This window comes from Oenanthe melanoleuca, chromosome 26, assembly GCF_029582105.1.
Source record: "Oenanthe melanoleuca isolate GR-GAL-2019-014 chromosome 26, OMel1.0, whole genome shotgun sequence".
Lineage (NCBI taxonomy): Eukaryota > Metazoa > Chordata > Aves > Passeriformes > Muscicapidae > Oenanthe > Oenanthe melanoleuca.
The window spans coordinates 4,568,530-4,584,661 of NC_079359.1; the positions used below are offsets into that span (position 1 = coordinate 4,568,530).

At 63.6% G+C, this 16,132-nt stretch overlaps 3 protein-coding genes across 10 annotated transcripts; all 3 read right to left on the minus strand.

The window, feature by feature from the left end:
* Positions 1-474: 474 nt before the first annotated feature.
* Positions 475-3,488, minus strand: LOC130263614 (glutathione S-transferase Mu 1-like). Its single transcript, XM_056511238.1, has 8 exons — positions 3,408-3,488; positions 2,416-2,491; positions 2,261-2,325; positions 2,103-2,184; positions 1,192-1,292; positions 978-1,073; positions 790-900; positions 475-708 (listed from the first exon to the last, which is right to left on the minus strand). Exons 1-8 carry the CDS (start codon positions 3,438-3,440, stop codon positions 613-615), a joined length of 660 nt encoding a protein of 219 aa, XP_056367213.1. The 5' UTR covers positions 3,441-3,488; the 3' UTR covers positions 475-612.
* A 1,291-nt stretch (positions 3,489-4,779) lies between these two features.
* LOC130263613 (glutathione S-transferase 2) lies at positions 4,780-7,604 on the minus strand. Of its 2 annotated transcripts, none has more exons than XM_056511237.1 (8): positions 7,471-7,604; positions 7,278-7,353; positions 6,660-6,724; positions 6,489-6,570; positions 6,312-6,412; positions 5,947-6,042; positions 5,769-5,879; positions 4,780-4,948 (listed from the first exon to the last, which is right to left on the minus strand). In XM_056511237.1, exons 1-8 carry the CDS (start codon positions 7,504-7,506, stop codon positions 4,853-4,855), a joined length of 663 nt encoding a protein of 220 aa, XP_056367212.1. In that variant the 5' UTR covers positions 7,507-7,604; the 3' UTR covers positions 4,780-4,852. The 2 variants fall into 2 exon arrangements, with proteins under 2 accessions (XP_056367212.1, XP_056367211.1); XM_056511236.1 differs by having other exon boundaries at positions 7,206-7,353; positions 7,471-7,580.
* A 192-nt stretch (positions 7,605-7,796) lies between these two features.
* AMPD2 (adenosine monophosphate deaminase 2) lies at positions 7,797-15,988 on the minus strand. Of its 7 annotated transcripts, none has more exons than XM_056511219.1 (18): positions 15,714-15,988; positions 14,021-14,151; positions 13,393-13,523; positions 13,035-13,103; positions 12,370-12,481; positions 12,091-12,277; positions 11,863-12,004; positions 11,686-11,775; positions 11,311-11,440; positions 11,016-11,210; positions 10,739-10,870; positions 10,481-10,644; positions 10,243-10,369; positions 9,945-10,108; positions 9,737-9,857; positions 9,488-9,661; positions 9,199-9,307; positions 7,797-8,825 (listed from the first exon to the last, which is right to left on the minus strand). In XM_056511219.1, exons 1-18 carry the CDS (start codon positions 15,781-15,783, stop codon positions 8,671-8,673), a joined length of 2,403 nt encoding a protein of 800 aa, XP_056367194.1. In that variant the 5' UTR covers positions 15,784-15,988; the 3' UTR covers positions 7,797-8,670. The 7 variants fall into 7 exon arrangements, with proteins under 7 accessions (XP_056367194.1, XP_056367196.1, XP_056367195.1 ...); XM_056511221.1 differs by having other exon boundaries at positions 15,892-15,983; XM_056511222.1 differs by having other exon boundaries at positions 8,616-8,825; positions 9,194-9,307; positions 15,714-15,885.
* Positions 15,989-16,132: the final 144 nt, after the last annotated feature.

The following is a 16,132-nucleotide window of genomic DNA, read 5'->3' on the forward strand; positions in this document are numbered from 1 at the left end:
GAGGAGGAGGAACAGAGGAATAAGGGAAATAAAGGGACTAGGGGAATAGGGACAGGGCAGGCAGGGGGACTCAGCATTTGCAATACAGCACCCGAGGCACATTCCTGGTCCCATCTTTTCCAGCTGATGGCAGCGAGGGCCCCAGGGCACAGGGCTGTCCCCAGCCCACCCCACGCAGCAGCCTGGGTGGGTGGCAGGGCACCAAGGCTCCCTCCCCCAGGCTGTGTGAGCGCTGCCTCGTTAGAGCTCATTAGGAAGGTGCTAATGAGGAGCGGGGGCGGGAAGGAGGGAGGTGCACAGGGCTCCTTTCCCACGGCACAGCACAGGGCTGAGCTGCTGCTGCTCCCAAAACCAACCCAGCCACGCGGTTTGGGGGACTGGGGCAGGGACCCCCCCTTCACCCCACACCCACCAACCCCCAACCATGGCTGGGGGCCGCCTCAGTGCCCCCCAACACCACAGGGCTTGTGGGGCTCAGGGTGCCACATCTACAAAGCACTTTATTGTCTTGGGGGGCGTCATGCCAGTGGTGCTGTCCCCCCCCCAAGGAAGGAGGATGCTGCAGGGGCTGGGTTAGGGCTGCCCCCACCCTCCAAGCCCTATGCTGAGCTCCTACAGCTTCTTGTTGCCCCACTTGGCCATCTTGTTGTTGATGGGCATCTTCTGGAAACGGCTGGACTTCATGTAGGCAGCCACCTTCTCCAGAGCCTGGGGACACACGTGCAGTGTCAGGGACACCCCCACCGCGGCACCCCCACCCAGGGGGGACCTCGGGGTGCCCCTGCTCACCCCAAAGCGGTCCATGAAGTCCTTGAGGTTCTTGAAGGGCTCCAGGCACTTGGGCTCAAAGATGCGGTTCTGGTCCAGCACGTCGAACATGAGGAAGTCCACGAAGGTCAGCTGGGGACATTGGGGGGGCACAGTGAGGACAAACCCCTCCCCAGCCCCCTCAGCCCCCTCAGGAGGCCTGGCAGTACCTTCTCCCCTGCAAACCACTTTCTGTCCCCCAGGAAGTTGGAGAAGAGCTTCAGCTTCCCCGGGAGCTGCTCCAGGTAGCCTGGCTTGAGCTTCTCCTGAGGGAGGAAGGAAGGGGTGAGGATGGGCAGCCCCAGCCTGCCTCCCTGGGGAGCAGCCTCCCAGTGTGGGGTCCCCAGTGCTGGCACGGGGTCCCCCAGGCTGCAGGACACTCACAAAGTCAGGGTTGTAGCAGACCATGACAAGGCTCATGCGGAAATCCATGATCTGGTTCTCCAGCATGTCCACACGCTGGATCTCCTCCTCTGTCTCACCACCTGCACAGGGAGATGTCAGCCCAAACCTGCCCTGATCCCAGCCCTGCTACTCCAAACCCTCCCTGATCCCAGCCCAGCCACTCCAAACCTGCCCTGATCCCAGCCCTGCTACTCCAAACCCTCCCTGATCCCAGCCCAGCCACTCCAAACCCTCCCTGATCCCAGCCCAGCCACTCCAAACCTGCCCTGATCCCAGCCCTGCTACTCCAAACCTGCCCTGATCCCAGCCCAGCCACTCCAAACCCTCCCTGATCCCAGCCCAGCCACTCCAAACCTGCCCTGATCCCAGCCCTGCTACTCCAAACCTGCCCTGATCCCAGCCCAGCCACTCCAAACCTGCCCTGACCCAGCTCTACTGCTGGCTGTGGGTCAATTTAATTTCAGCTCCAACCCCATGCTCACCCCTTCTCCAAACTACCCCAATCCAGCCCCAAACCAAGCCCTACTAAATCCCAATTCAATTCTAACCCTGCTCTAACCCCAATCCAGCCCCAACCCCAAACCAAGCCCTATTGAATTCCCATTCAATTCCAACCTTACTCTAACCCCAATCCAACTCCAACCCCAAACCAAGCCCTACTTAATCCAAATTCAATTCCAACCCCAAACCAAGCCCTACTGAATCCAAATTCAACTCCAACCCCAAACCAAGCCCTACTGAATCCAAATTCAATTCCAACCCCAAACCAAGCCCTACTGAATCCAAATTCAATTCCAACCCTACTCGAACCCCAATCCAACTCCAGCCCTGCTCCAACACTCCCAACCCTACCCTAAGACAAATCCTACTCCCAGCCCAGCCCCACTCACACAGGTTGTGCTTGCGGGCGATGTAGCGCAGGATGGCGTTGCTCTGGGTCAGCTTGGTGGGGCCATCGATGAAGTAGGGGAGCTGGGGGGGACAGAGGGACATGGGGACACCGGGAGACGCCCCCAGTCACAGCCCCCCCCAGCTCCAGACCACCTACGTTGGGGAAGTCCAGCCCCAGCTTCTCCTTCTCGTTGATCCACTGGCTCTTGTCGTAGTCGGGAGCTGCAAGGGAAGGGGGAGCTGGGTGATGTCGTGTGCTCCCCAAAAGCCAGAGAGGCTGAGGGGGTGTGGGGACCCCCCGAGCCCCCTCACCTTCCCCACAGCTGTAGAGCTTGTCCTCGTAGGGCGTCTCGGTGTGCTCCAGCAGCAGGCGGATGGCGTGGGCCAGCTGGGGGTGGGATCAGTGAGACACCCCAAAAACACCCCCCACCATGAGCCTGCAACTGGCTCACACGTGGGGAAACTGCACCCCCTTCCCAGAGCCCCCAGTCAGCACCCTCTGCACAGGGGGACCCCCCCAAAAGCAACATCCTCCCACCCCCAAGAGCAGCAGGAACCCCACAGTCCCCCCACAAGGCACCCCAGATTATCCCCAAAAGACCTGAGGGGTCCCTGCAGACCCCACAAGAGACCAGAGGGGCTCCCACAGCTCCTCCCAAGATTAGGAAGAAAGCCCAAAAGGGACCCCCAGGGCCTCACCACAGCCCCCCAAGGGTGACCCCCTGCAGTCCCCCCCAAGATCCACCAGGGCCGCCTGCCCCAAAAAACCAGAGGGACTCCCAGAGCGTGCCCCAAAGACACAGGAGACCCCCGAACACCCCCCACAAACACCCAGAAGACGGGGGGGACCCCCGAAGACGCGCTGCAGCCATCGCACAAGATCAAAGGGACCCTCGCTGCCCCCTAAAAGTTCCGAGGGATCCCCGAAGCCCCCCCAAGACAAAAGCGACCCCCACAGACCCCCGCAGCCCCCACCGAAGGGGAACCGCCACAGGCCAAAGCCAGAAGGGCCCCCGGTGACGCAAAAAAGCGCAGCAGGGACCCCACAAACCCCCCGACATCCCCTGCAGCCCCCCCAAACACCAAAGGGACCCAGGAAGAGCCGCCAAGCCCCCCCCAAAAAGCGCAGGAGAGCGGGGGGTCCCCGCAGCCCCGCCCCCAGAGGGGTGGCGGCTCCCCCCGGTCCCCAGAGGGGTGGCGGGTCCCCAGGGGGGTGGCGGGTCCCCCCGGTCCCCAGAGGGGTGGCGGGTCCCCAGAGGGGTGGCGGGTCCCCCCGGTCCCCCCGTCCCCCCGGTCCCGCTCACCCCGCGGATGTCCCAGTAGCCCAGCACCGCCATGGCGCGCGTGACTCCGGTCCCGCCCTGCCCGGGGCGGGGCTGGCCCGGCGGCACCGGCACCGGCACCGGCACCGCCCACCGCGGGGCTCTGCCACCCCCCAAATCCACGCGGTACCCCCACACAGAGGGTTCTGTGCCCCCCACTCCCAGGCCCACATGGAGCCCCGTTATCCACAACCCCCACATCCCCGAGTTCGGCGATCCCCGTGGGAACCCCCTTGTCCCGGGGGTCTGCGACCCCCCCAAACTCCGTGGGGTCCCCCTTTACAGACGGTTCTGTTCCACCCTCAGCTCCGCATGGAACCCCTTTATCTACAACCCCCCCAAATTCCACGGGCTTCCCCACATCCCCGAGTTCGGCGATCCCCGTGGGAACCCCCTTGTCCCGGGGGTCTGCGAACCCCCCCAGACTCCGTGGGGTCCCCGATACAGAGGGTTCTGTGCCCCTCCCCACGCCCGCATGGAACCCCCTTATCCACAACCCCCCCGAACTCCACGGCCTTCCCCGATCCCCGGAGTTCTGCGACCCTCCCATTCCCATGGGAACCCCCTTGAGGGTTCTGCGACCCCCCCAAGCCCCTTGAGATCCCCTGTACAGAGGGTTCTGTGCCCCCCCAGGTCCGCATGGAGCCCCCTTATCCACAACCCCCCCGAACTCCATGGCTTTCCCCACATCCCGGAGTTCTGTGACCCTCCCATCCCCGTGGGAACCCCCTTGTCTTGAGGGTTTTGTGACCACCCCAAACTCTACGGGGCCCCCCTTATTCTGGGGTGTCTGCGACCACCCCAACTTCTATGGGGATCCCCTGTGACCCTCCCCATCCCCGTGGCTTTGTGACCCCCTGAATTCCACGGGGTTCTCCTTATCCTAGGGGGTTCTGTGACACACCCCATCCATCCCCACGGGACCACTTCATTCTGGGGGCACTGCAACCCCACAAACTACTTGGGGTGTCCATATTCTGGGGCTCTGCAGCTCCTTAAATTCCATGGGTTCCCCCTTTTCCTGGGAGCCCTGTGACCCCCCCAAACTCCATGGGAACTCCGTTCTCCTGGGGGCCATGGGTGACACCCCTCGAACTTCATCAGGGTCCCCCTTTTCAATCCCCTAAGCTGCAGGGTGGGGGGTCTCACTACCCTGGGGGGGGATAGGGACCCCACCTCAGTCCCCACAGTCTCCACGGGGGTCCCCCTAATCCTGGGCATGCAGGGGGGGATGGCTTCTCCCACCCCATGATCCAGAAAGGCCCAACATCCCCCAGGGGTTACCCCACAAATGAGGGGTTCCCACAGCTCCCACCACGGTCCCTCAGCATCTCAGTGCACCCCACACAGCAGCTGGACAACGGGGAGCCCCTGTGATTTATTGAGAATTCTGGGGGTGACTTGGGGGGGCACAGGGGGTCAGCCCCTCACTCCTTGGTGTTGCTCCACTTGGCCGTGCGCCAGAACACGGGGGCTCTCATGTAGCGCCCCGAGCGCATGTAGGCAGAGATCTTGTCCAGGGCCTGGGGAACAGGAGCAGGGGGACACCATGGGGTCAGGGATGGGGACACTGGGGTGCCTGGGATGGGCACTGGGACATGGGGGTGTTGGGACAGGGATGGGGACACTGGGGTGCCTGGGATGGGCACTGGGACATGGGGGTGTTGGGACAGGGATGGGGACACTGGGATGGGCACTGGGACACCAGCGTGTTTGGGGACACAGATGAGGACACTGGGGTGCCTGGGATAGGCACAGGGACACCAGGGTGTTTGGGACTGGGATGGGACACTGGGATGGGCACTGGGACACCAGGGTGTTTAGGGACACAGATGAGGACACTGGGGTGTCTGGGATGGCCACAGGGACACCGGGGTGTTTGGGACTGGGATGGGACACTGGGATGGGCACAGGGGCACTGGGGTGTCTGGGTCAGGGATGGGACACTGGGATGGGCACTGGGACACCAGGGTGTTTAGGGACACAGATGAGGACACTGGGGTGTCTGGGATGGCTACAGGGACTCCAGGGTGTTTGGGACTGGGATGGGGACACCAGGGGATCAGAGATGAACACAGAAACAGATGCTGGGGTGTCAGGAATTGGGACAAGGACATTGGAGTGTCAGGAATGGGATAGGGACACTGGGGTGTCAGTGATGGGGACACTGGGGTGTCAGTGATGGGGACACTGGGGTGTCAGTGATGGGGACACTGAGGTTTCAGGGATAGGGACACTGGGGTGTCAGTGATGGGGACACTGGGGTTTCAGGGTTGGGGACACCGGGGTGTCAGTGACGGGGATGGTCCGAGCTGGCCCCGGGCTGCCCCTGGCCCTGCCCACCTCGAAGCGCTGCAGGAACTGCGCCAGGTTTCCCTTCAGCTCCGGACAGTCGGGCACGAACATGCGGTGCTGGTCCACCACGTCGTACGCCAGGAAGTCCACGAAGGTGAGCTGGGGAGGGGCAGGGGGGTCAGCCCCCATAGGGACTCCCCAAGCCCCCCCTGCATCCCCCACCTACCTTCTGCCCTGCAAACCAGGGCCGGGAGCCCAGGAACCGCGACAGCTCCTGCAGCTTCTTGGGCAGCTGCTCCAGGTACGCCGGCTTCAGCTTCTCCTGCACGGCAGGGGGGTACAGTCTGGGGGGGCTGCACCCCAGAACTCAGGGGAATCACCCCTGAGAGCAGCCAGGCAAGGGATGCACCCCAATGCACACCCCTGTGCTGCTGGTGGCTCGGCCCCCTTGTCCCATGTAGGGGGACAACCCCGGGGTCCGGGGGGATCTGTCCCCCCATAACCCCCACGAGGTACTCACAAAGTCAGGGCTGTAGCAGAACCTGGGGTCCGGGGGGATCTGTCCCCCCATAACCCCCACGAGGTACTCACAAAGTCAGGGCTGTAGCAGAGCCGGACAAAGTTCATCCTCAAATCCATGAGCTGGTTTTCCAGCACGTCCACGCGCTGCTTCTCCTCCTCCGTCTCACCGCCTGCAGGGTGGGGAGGTGTCAGCCCACCGCCCAGGAACCGCGGGGACCCCCCTGGGCGCCGGGACCCCCCACTCACACAGGTTGTGCTTGCGGGCGATGTAGCGCAGGATGGCGTTGCTCTGGGTCAGCTTGGTGGGGCCGTCGATGAGGTACGGGAGCTGCGGGGGGTGCGGGGAGGGGGAGTCAGCCCATGTGTGACCCCCACACCCCCTCCCACACCCCCTCCCACACCTTCCCCATCACCTACGTTGGGGAAGTCGAGCCCCAGTTTCTCCTTCTCGTTGGTCCAGTCGCTCGGGTCATAGTCAGGGGCTGGGGGGACAGAGGGATTTGTTGGGGGGCTCCCCCAGCCCCCCTGCCCCGCAGCAATGGGGGCGTGCGGACATTGGGGTGTCCCGCTGTGCCCGGGGCAGGCGGTGACCCCTCCCGGGACAGCGCGGGCAGATAAGGGAGAGCGCTGCCCCCGAGAGGGGACAAGGTCCTTTCATTTGGGGGGGGAACGGGGGAGACAAAGGTGAACCCCGAGCTGGCAGGAGGGGGGGTGGGGGGAGAGGGACACGCTGCGAAATGGGGGCGACCCCCCCCCGCTTTCTGCCACAGCAGGAATGGGGGTGCTGGGGGAAGGGGTCGGAGGGATTTGGGGGGGTCACACCCCATTTCCCCCCCTCACCTGGGCCGGGGCGGGACTGGCACTGGGGGCTGGAGGGATTTGGGGGGGTCACACCCCATTTCCCCCCCCCGACCTGGGCCAGAAGGGATTTGGGGGGGGTCACACCCCATTTCCCCCCCTCACCTGGGCCGGGGCGGTACTGGCACTGGGGGCTGGAGGGATTTGGGGGGGTCACACCCCATTTCCCCCCCTCACCTGGGCCGGGGCGGTACTGGCGCTCCTGGTAGGGGGTCTCCGTGTACTCCAGCAGCAGGCGGATAGCGTGGGCCAGCTGGGGGGGCACAGCACCCATTTTTGGCACCCCCGCACCTCTCCCCCACACCCCGGGACCCCCAGCACCCCCACCCCCGTGCCCAGCGTGCCACTGTCACCCCTGCAGCCCACTCACCCCACGGATGTCCCAGTAGCCCAGAGTGACCACCATGGTGACGACCGGCCGAGGCTGTGCGACAACACGGACTGGGAGCGGCTGGGACCGGACCCTCCCTGTCCCCTCCCCGTCCCCTCCCCCGGCGTCAGGGGGCAGGCAGAGGGCAGGGCAGGGTGCAGGCAGGATGCAGGCAGGCTGCCAGGGCATCCCGCCAGCGCTGGCGCTGCCTGCACCGCCCGGGATCCACCCCTGGCCCTCCCACAGCACCTCGGGACCCCCAAACCCAAGCCACAACCCTCTTCTGTGCCTCAGTTTCCCTCCCTCCCTCCACTTCAATCTCAGCGTTTTACTTAAATACTTTTATTTTTCATGCTCGGTTAGGGTTTTTTTTTTTTTTCCAAAACTGTTTGCTGTTTTTATAGTCGCCATTAGGTTTTCCCAGGAATGCCGGCTCCGGATGCAGACGAGCAGGACTGGGATGGAGGACTGCAGGGACAGAGGGGGCAATGCTCCACCGGGATGGGAGAAGCCTGGTCCAGCCCGATCTGGGCCACAAACAAACACCCCCTGGGAGTGTTGGGGACAGGGACACATGTCACCTGGTCCCCTTTCCCTTCATCCCTGAGATGCTGAGGATGAAACATTCCCCATCCCACCCCTTTCCTTCCTCCCTGTGGTGATGAGGATGGAGCATCCCCCACCAGGCACCATCCCCCTGTCCTCTGGGCCACTGTGACCTCAGGTCTGGGTTCCTCTGGTTGTCCCCACGGGATGGAAGAGCAGGCTGAGAGGGGACTGGGGTTAAAGAGTGTCAGGACCCAGGTGGGGCTGGGCAGGGACTCCCACACTGTCACCACACCAGCACCCCCCACTTGTCACTGCATCCTCAACTCGGGAGGTAAATCCAGGACCTTGTGGCTGTGCCCTCCCTTGTGTCACCTCCTCGTGCCATCAGGCCCAGCAAGGAGACACCAGTTAAAAAACAACAGAAAAAAAAACCACCCATAAAACGATGCAAACAAGATGAAACAAAGAGGACTCAACAAACTCCATCCCCTGCAGTGGCACCAGCACAGCAGCACGAGCGGCCCCTTCCCAGGCAGGAGGCAGCGGGAGGGGGGACGGCGGCGGAGCCCTGGGGGGCTCAGGGGGGATCTGGGGGGTCAGTGGGTGCCGAGGGAGATGGTGAGCAGGTCCTCCTCCTGGATGGGCTCCAGCTCAGCGCTCTGCACCGCCTGTGTGATGAGCGTCAGCTCCTGGCACAGCGTCTCGAAGCGATAGCTCACGCGGATGTCGGGAACGTTGGTCCGGCGGATGTCGTTCCCCTCCGGACCCTCCTTCAGGTAGTTGGGACCCAGCCAGTAGCTCTTCACCTGTGGGAATTGGGAGAGCCAATTGCTCTCTGCTACCTGTGCCCACGGAGGGGAAATGGGGATGGGCAAATGTGGGCACTGGGGATGGGAATGGGGGAATGGAGGCAAATGGGAATTGGGCAAATGCAAGGACTGGGGAATTGGGAACAGGGAAATGGGGGAAAATGGGAATTAGGAATGGGCACACTGCAGAGTTGGGAATGCAGGGATGGGGGAATTGGAAAATGAGGGAAAATGGGAAATAGGAATGGGCACACTGCAGAGTTGGGAATGCAGGGATGGGGAAACTGGGAATAGGAACAGGGAAATGAGGGAAAATGGGAAATAGGAATGGGCACACTGCAGAGTTGGGAATGCAGGGAACGGGCCTCACCTTGGGAGAAGCCGCTCATAAGGACGCTGTTCCGGGCCAGCTCACACATGTCGCAGGAGCTGAGCTTCCACACCTGGGTGGCGATGCTGTATTCCTCCATCAGCGGCTCCTGGGGACAGACACCCCTCAGCTCCAGCCACAGACACCCCTCAGCCACCCATCCTCACCTCCCCCCATCCCCTCCAGAGTCCATCCATGCTGCCAGTGACCCCACCTCACCACCAGCCACATTGCACCAGTCCCACCCCACTGCCAACCTCATCCTGGCTGTGATCCCCCAAACGCTCACCTTGGTGAAGTGGAACTGGAGGGGATCATCGGTGGACAGGGAGACCATGAGCCCCCGTGAGAGGTACTCGGGCAGGGGGTTGCGGTGGTAGCTCAGGAAGAGGCTGTTGTTGCTCAGCGGGGACATGGCAATGCCAATCTGTGCCAGGTAGTACAGGTACTGCAGCACAGGGGCCTGTGGGGCACAGCAGGGTGAGTGAGGGGGGTCCCACCACACCCCCAGCCCCCCTGGCACCCCCTCCCCACTCACCTTGCGCAGCAACAACCCGTGGGAGATGTTCTCTGAGACCATGAACCCTGACACGAGGTGGTGGATGGGACCGGCCTCGCCACAGTGGGGGCGCAGGACGAAGGTGTGGAAGCCCCTCTTCCTGCAATGGGTTTGACTGTCACCATCACCCCCTGACCTCCCCAGAACCTCCTGAGGGCCTCGGGTCCCAGGCCAGGGCTGTCCTTACCGCCGGAGGTGGTTGAGCACTGTCATGTTGGCATACATGTAGTACAGGTAGTAGGAGTAGGGTGGGTTGTCCTCCTCCACCCAGTTGCCTGGCAAAGGACTATCCAGGTTGAAGATGTGATGCTCTGGTTTGGATTCATCATCCACGCTGTCGAAGCCATCCACCTGCAGGAGAGACAGTCCCAGGGTGGGATGTCAGCCCTGCTGGCTCCATTGGAGGGCTGTGAGGAGCCACCAGTGAATGAGGGGCTCAGGGCTGGGCTGCAGGACCCCCGTGGCGTGGGAGGCACAACACTCACATGCTCCAGGAAGAGGTGCAGCTCCGGGTGCTGGGCAGGGTGGATCGTGGCCTCGTAGAGCGGCAGGAAGATATTCTCCAGCATCTCCTGGAAGTTGGCCAACTGCCTCTTCGTCCGGTAGATGTCACTGCAGGGAAGGGACCCCACTCAGAGCCGGCTTTCCCTCTCCCCACCCCACCCCAGCCAGCAGGGGGGTGTCCCCAGCCCCACGGAGGGCTCCTGTCCCCCCTTCACTCACAAGAGCCGCGGCACCTGCACGAGCCAGCGGACGTTGTTGGAGTGGACGCGGTGGCTGACGGCCCAGCGGGCCAGCTTGTCCCACTCGTCCCGGGAGCGGCCGTAGATGGAGAGGCGCAGCTCCGCGTTCTGGTACTTGCTCTCCTCCAGGTCTGCCATCACCTCCTGCCGGGAAGGGACAAGTGACAGCTGCCACAGCTTGGCCACCGGGAAGGGGACACGGGCTGCACAGGCAGCAGGAGGAGGGGAGGTGGCTCACCTTGATGATGTGGGCAAAGTACTTCCCCGAGACGCGGTTGTCCGTCTTGATGAAGATCTCGCGCAGGATGGACTCCCCGATGGGGTTGTACTTGGCGTTGAACTTGTCGAAGCGGTGGAAGGTGTTGCGGTCCTGAACGTGGGGCAGGTGTGACTGAGACTCCTCATCACCCACCCCACCCCCATGTACAGCCCCCAGCAGCCCCTCACACCCCGGGAAACCCCCCTGGAGCAGATCCTGCACCCCAGCCAAGGACGGGGTCTGGGAGCTCCCGTACCGCATGGACATCCAGCGTGTCCACGCTCAGGTCGTAGGCTGTGAGGTTCATGGTCTCAAACACCTCCTTGAGCGTCTGCTCCTTCCCCTTCTCCACGTGGACGATTTCATCCAGGTGCTTCTTCATTGCCCGCTTGATGAAGCGCAGGAGATGCTTCTGGTTCATGCAGGACGAGGCGTGGATGTGGGTGTCCACCTGCAGCAGGGAGGTGATGCTGAGCCCTGAGACCTCCAAGAGCCCCCCAGTGAAGGCAGGAACCCCCAGGACCCAGGCCCAGCTCAGGATCTGCAGGTACCTTGCGGATGTTGTAGAAGTCGCGGTGAGGCACCTTCTTCTGGGCTGCCAACTCCTTCATCTCGTTGAGCAGCACGTGCATCTGGAACTTGTTGCTCAGGTACTGCAGCCGGCGGTAGCAGAAGGATTTGCTGCCCAAAACAGGGAAGAGGGGCTCAGTTTGGGGGTGAGGAACATCTGGCCCCAAAAGGCTGGTGTCCCCACAGATATGGGAACACAGACTCTTGGACACAGGTGAGGGTGGACGTGGGAGCTGCACCAGCACCGTGTGCCAGAGTCACTGCCATGTCCTTGGGGCTGTGCCTGGGGTTCTGTCACACCCCTATCATGGGTTACCCCCCAGGGCAGGACCCTCCCATGGGACCCTTCCCCTTACATAGGCCCATTGATGATCAAAGCCATGAGGAAATTCATGTCGGCGATAAACTCCTGCAGGTCGGGGTATGGCAGGTCCAGCTCCGTGCTCCTAGGGGAGACACACGTGGGGGTCACACAGCTCCCCCAAAAAACTCATCACCCCAGTGAGCAGGACCCTCCCCCTCACAAAACTCACTTGTCAGTGATGTCCTGCTTGGTGTAGACGTGCACGACACCATCCACCATCTTCAGCCCGAAGCCCAGGTCCGCCGGCATGTTCTTGGGGTCCCACATCTCATAGGGGTGCTGCTCGGCAAACGGGGGGTGCACGGGGGCATCTGCAGCCAGGACACACCCAACATCACCCCAGAAGCTCCTCCAGCACCCCAGCCCAGCGCTGAGACGCCCCCCACACCGTGCTCACCAGCAGCCACGGGGGTCTCGGGCACCTCCTCATAGCCGTGGGTCTCCAGGGGCTTCTCGGAGAGCTCCTGCAGGTAACGGGCCGTGGTCTTGCAGAAGCTCTGCAGGGACAGCCCCATGTACTTCTCCCGCACAAACAGCGCCTTCACCACGCTCTTGGCTGCATCCAGCAGGTCGGTGAAGGGCACCTGGAGAGGGGACACCAAAGAAAAATCCACCCCCGAGCTGGGGTTGGCAGCCTGGAGATCTTTGGTTCCAGGGGGGTCAGGGGGAGGCTCACCCCACATTTCTCCTCCCCAGAGATGGTGACCCGCTGGAATTCTCGCTCCAGCAGCGCCTCCCGCTCCTTGGGGACGTGATCCACCAGGCTGTCGTTGTGCTCCTTGAAGAGCCTGCGGGGACAGACGTGCCCAGTGGGACAATGACAGGTCTGCCCTATTCCCATGGACCCCAAGAGCAGCAGGAGCCCCACCTGGGGCTGGCAGGATGGTGACGTTGTCCCCAGGGACGCCACCACGAGGCTGTGGCAGCTGTGCCACCCGTGTCCTCTTTGGTGGTGGCATCGTTCCCCTTCCCAAAACACATCCCCCAGCCCTGATGAGCACAATGAAAAGTGAGGGGAAGGAGGAGGGGCACAAAGAACAAAAAAAACTCGTGACAGAGACAACTCCCAAGCGGAGACAGGAGGGAGGGGCACACACAGCTTCAGACCCCCCATCCAGAGGAAGGCAGGGCCAGGACAGGGGTCCTGTGCCAGCAGCAGAGCTGGGACCCCCAGCTCACCCCAACCCCCCTCCCCAGGTGCATTGACTCCTTCAGTGTCAGTGGGAGTGGCTGGGAGGGACCTCGTGGCTCCGTGCTTGGGTGTGCTGGGTCAGAGCGGGGCCAGCTGGGTCCCCGACCCCCCCCGTGGCCCCGGCCGGTGACACCGAGCCGGACACTCACTGTAAGTCCGCAGCACTGTCAATTTTCAGGAAGTCCTGTTTGGCTCTGAGCAAAATGTCGGGCTCAAGTCTGGGGACAAGGAGGCGGCGGTGGAGGGGTGGGGGGGGACAGCCAGGGGGACGAGGGGGAGAGAAATGGGGGGGGCCGGGGAGAGAAAACACCCCGTTAATGCTGAAACAACAGAAACCAGACAGAAACCAGCCAAAAACTCACTGCAAAGGGGACACCAAGTGCGACACCCACGGGAGAGGGGACACAGAGCTGGCACAGAGACGGCCTCTCGGGGCAGGGAGGTGGCCTGGCCCCATGCAGGGCTCCCTTCCAGCGTGGGGGACACGGGGGAACCCCCCAGGCTTACTTGACGTCCTGGCTGATCTGGCGCTCCAGGCGCTGGCGCCGCTCCTCCAGCTGCTCGATGGGGCTCTCCTCGGGGAACTCGTACGGAGCCGTGCGCATCTCGTTCTCAGCCAGCGAGCGGCAAAACAGCTCCTGCCAGAGCAGCTTGGCATGAGCTGTGCCCAGGGCAGCCTGTGCCCAGAGCAGCCTGAATGAACTGTGCCTAGAGCAGCTCTGCCATGAACTGTGCCCAGAGCAGCCTGCCAGGAGCTGTGCCCAGAGCAGCCTGCCAGGAGCTGTGCCATGAACTGTGCCCAGAGCAGCCCTGCCATGAACTGTGCCCAGAGCAACTGCTGTCAGCTGTGCCCAGAGCAGCCCTGCCAGGAGCTGTGCCATGAACTGTGCCCAGAGCAGCCCTGCCATGAACTGTGCCCAGAGCAGCCCTGCCAGGAGCTGGGTGCAGCCTCAGCCCTGCCATGAGCTGTGTGTAGCCTCAACCCCCTGGGTTTGGAGACAAAGGCTCACAGGGATTCCCACACTCAGAGCTGAAAAAGTGGGAAGGGAGGAGGATTTGGGGAGGACTGGAGTGGGAAGGATGGAGGGGAGACCCCCCACACTCCCCCAACATACACTCACCCCCCCAGACCCACCTCGGCGATCTCCTTGTATTTGCCATCCATGGAAGTGCGCAGATCCACCGGGAAGTGCTTCAGGCTGTGGGGGGTCCCGGGCAGGGACCAGGCTGACTGCAGGGGTCGGGCCCCCGGCCCCCCCCGCAGCTCTGCAGGAATGGGACAACATCAGCTGGGGCTGTCTGCACCCCCAGCCAGGCAGGAAGGGGTTAATCAGCCCCTCCACAGCTCCCCCTCCCCATCATGGAACTGGGATGCTCTTCCCAATGGGGGTGATGGGGAAACTGAGGCAGCACAAGGGCAAGAGGAACCCCCCCCCCCACCCCAATCCCCCTGGGGCACTGGAGGGCTGCTGGCTCCACTGGGGGCTGTAAGGAGCCACCAGTGAATGAGGGGCTCAGGGCTGGGTGCAGGACCCCCATGGCGTGGGAGGCACAACTCTGGGGTCCACTCCCCCTGGCACTGCTGCCTGCCTGCCCCCCACCCCATCCTTTCCATCACAGGGGGGCACATCCCACTCTGGGAGGGAGGGGAGGAAACACTGTCCCCCCTCCAAGCACACCCCATTGCCCCCCAGAGCACCCCCTGCTCCCACCAGCACTGGGGACATCGGGCTGGGGGATGCCCAGTGCCACCCCCACCCCCCAGTGCCACCAACCCCCTCCTCTGCAACCCCAAACCCACCACAGACCTGCCTGGGGGGCACTGGAAATCAGGCCCTACTGGTTCAACTGGGTCCACCAGCACGAGCCCCTGCACCCAGCCCAGCTTGGGGGAAGACCCAGGTCTCCTGACCCCCATTTGTTGCCTGCATCACCCCAATGGGAATGGGGGGCTGGGCTGGTGTCACCAGGGCAGGGATGGCACTGGTGTCATCGGGATGTGCTGCTGGTGCCTCGCCTGGCCCTGTGCCCCCGGGACATGTCCTGTGCCCCCCACATGTGTGACAGGTGGCAGCCCTGGTGGCCTCTGACACCACCCCCAGCAAAGGTGCCAGACAGGTGTCAACCCGAAGGTGCCACCATCCAGGGCACCCTGTGCCACCCCCCAGGGCTCACGTGAGTCACCAGAGTCAGGAGCAGCGCTGGTGACGCCCCTAGACCCGCCAGAAGTACCAACCAGGTGACAACCCCGAAGTGCCACCTCACCCCGGCATGTCACCACTACCACCCCGAAGTGCCACCGTCACCCCGTGTCACCACCATCACCCTGTCACCGCCACCATTCGCCATCCACCCGGAACACACGTGTGCCACCCACGTGTGGCAGCCCCAGTGACACTCCGCGACCCCCTCCCACCAGTGCCAGCCAAGTGCCAGCCGCAAAGTGCCATCGTGCCCCCCGAGATCGCCCCCGCGGAGCCCCCGACCCCTCCACACCGGCCCCGCATCCCCCAGCGCCCCCCCTCCTTCCTCCTCCTTCCTCCTCCTCTTCCTCCGCTCTCACTGCGCCACCGAGGCGCTGCCGGGAGGGGACACACGGGACCCCCAAGGCCGCTGCCACCCCTCCCTGTGCCGGGACACGGCTCAGAGCTTTTCCCCCGACCAAAAACCTTCTGAGCACCAACGCGGCATCCCCCCCTTCCCCCCAAAAAAAACCTGATCCCCCCCAAAACCTGATCCCCCCTCCGGCAGCACCGCGTCCCCCCGCGCTGGGCGTGACCTGGTGTCCCCTGGCCGTGGGCAGGTGGGGGGACTGGGGGGGGTCTCACCTGCGGGGCTGGGGGTCTGCAGGCTACCCCGCTTCTTGAAGGGACACTTGGCCGGGGGGACAGAGGACATGGCGGCTCCGGGGGGCCGGGGAGGGGCTGATGCTGGCGGTGGTGATGGGGATGGTGGTGATGATGATGATGGGGCGGGGGTGGCGGGGGGCTCCCGGGGGACTCTTACGGCGGCGGGGCCGCAGCGGCCGCTCCCTCCCCTGGTTGATGATTGATGCAGGAACCCGGGAATGGACCAAAGTCCCCGGCGGGGCCCGGCCGGAAACCGGGACGAGGAAGAGGATGGGGCGGGCGGAGGATGTGGCGAGGAGGAGGAGGAGGAGGAAGGAGGTGGCTGCGGCGCTGGAGGATGGGGGGGGCAAGAGCTGAGATGGGGCTGTGAGCTATGAGGGTGCGGGGCTGCGACACCC

What these genes read in the sequence shown, in the direction of transcription:
- LOC130263614 (XM_056511238.1), bottom strand. Translation starts at nt 3,440, where the DNA reads ATGGCGGTGCTGGGCTACTGGGACATCCGCGGG. An exon ending in GCTCTACAGCTGTGGGGAAG is followed by an intron (nt 2,326 to 2,415) that starts GTGAGGGGGCTC and finishes CTTCCCTTGCAG; the next exon opens with CTCCCGACTACGACAAGAGC. An exon ending in TGGGGCTGGACTTCCCCAAC is followed by an intron (nt 2,185 to 2,260) that starts GTAGGTGGTCTG and finishes TGTCCCCCCCAG; the next exon opens with CTCCCCTACTTCATCGATGG.
- LOC130263613 (XM_056511236.1), bottom strand. Translation starts at nt 7,506, where the DNA reads ATGGTGGTCACTCTGGGCTACTGGGACATCCGTGGG. An exon ending in TCTGCTACAGCCCTGACTTT is followed by an intron (nt 6,043 to 6,311) that starts GTGAGTACCTCG and finishes CCTGCCGTGCAG; the next exon opens with GAGAAGCTGAAGCCGGCGTA. An exon ending in CCTGGTTTGCAGGGCAGAAG is followed by an intron (nt 5,880 to 5,946) that starts GTAGGTGGGGGA and finishes GCCCCTCCCCAG; the next exon opens with CTCACCTTCGTGGACTTCCT.
- AMPD2 (XM_056511216.1), bottom strand. Translation starts at nt 15,783, where the DNA reads ATGTCCTCTGTCCCCCCGGCCAAGTGTCCCTTCAAGAAGCGGGGTAGC. An exon ending in CTGGGGAGGAGAAATGTGGG is followed by an intron (nt 12,278 to 12,369) that starts GTGAGCCTCCCC and finishes TCCCCTCTCCAG; the next exon opens with GTGCCCTTCACCGACCTGCT. An exon ending in TTGATCATCAATGGGCCTAT is followed by an intron (nt 11,441 to 11,685) that starts GTAAGGGGAAGG and finishes TGTTTTGGGCAG; the next exon opens with CAAATCCTTCTGCTACCGCC.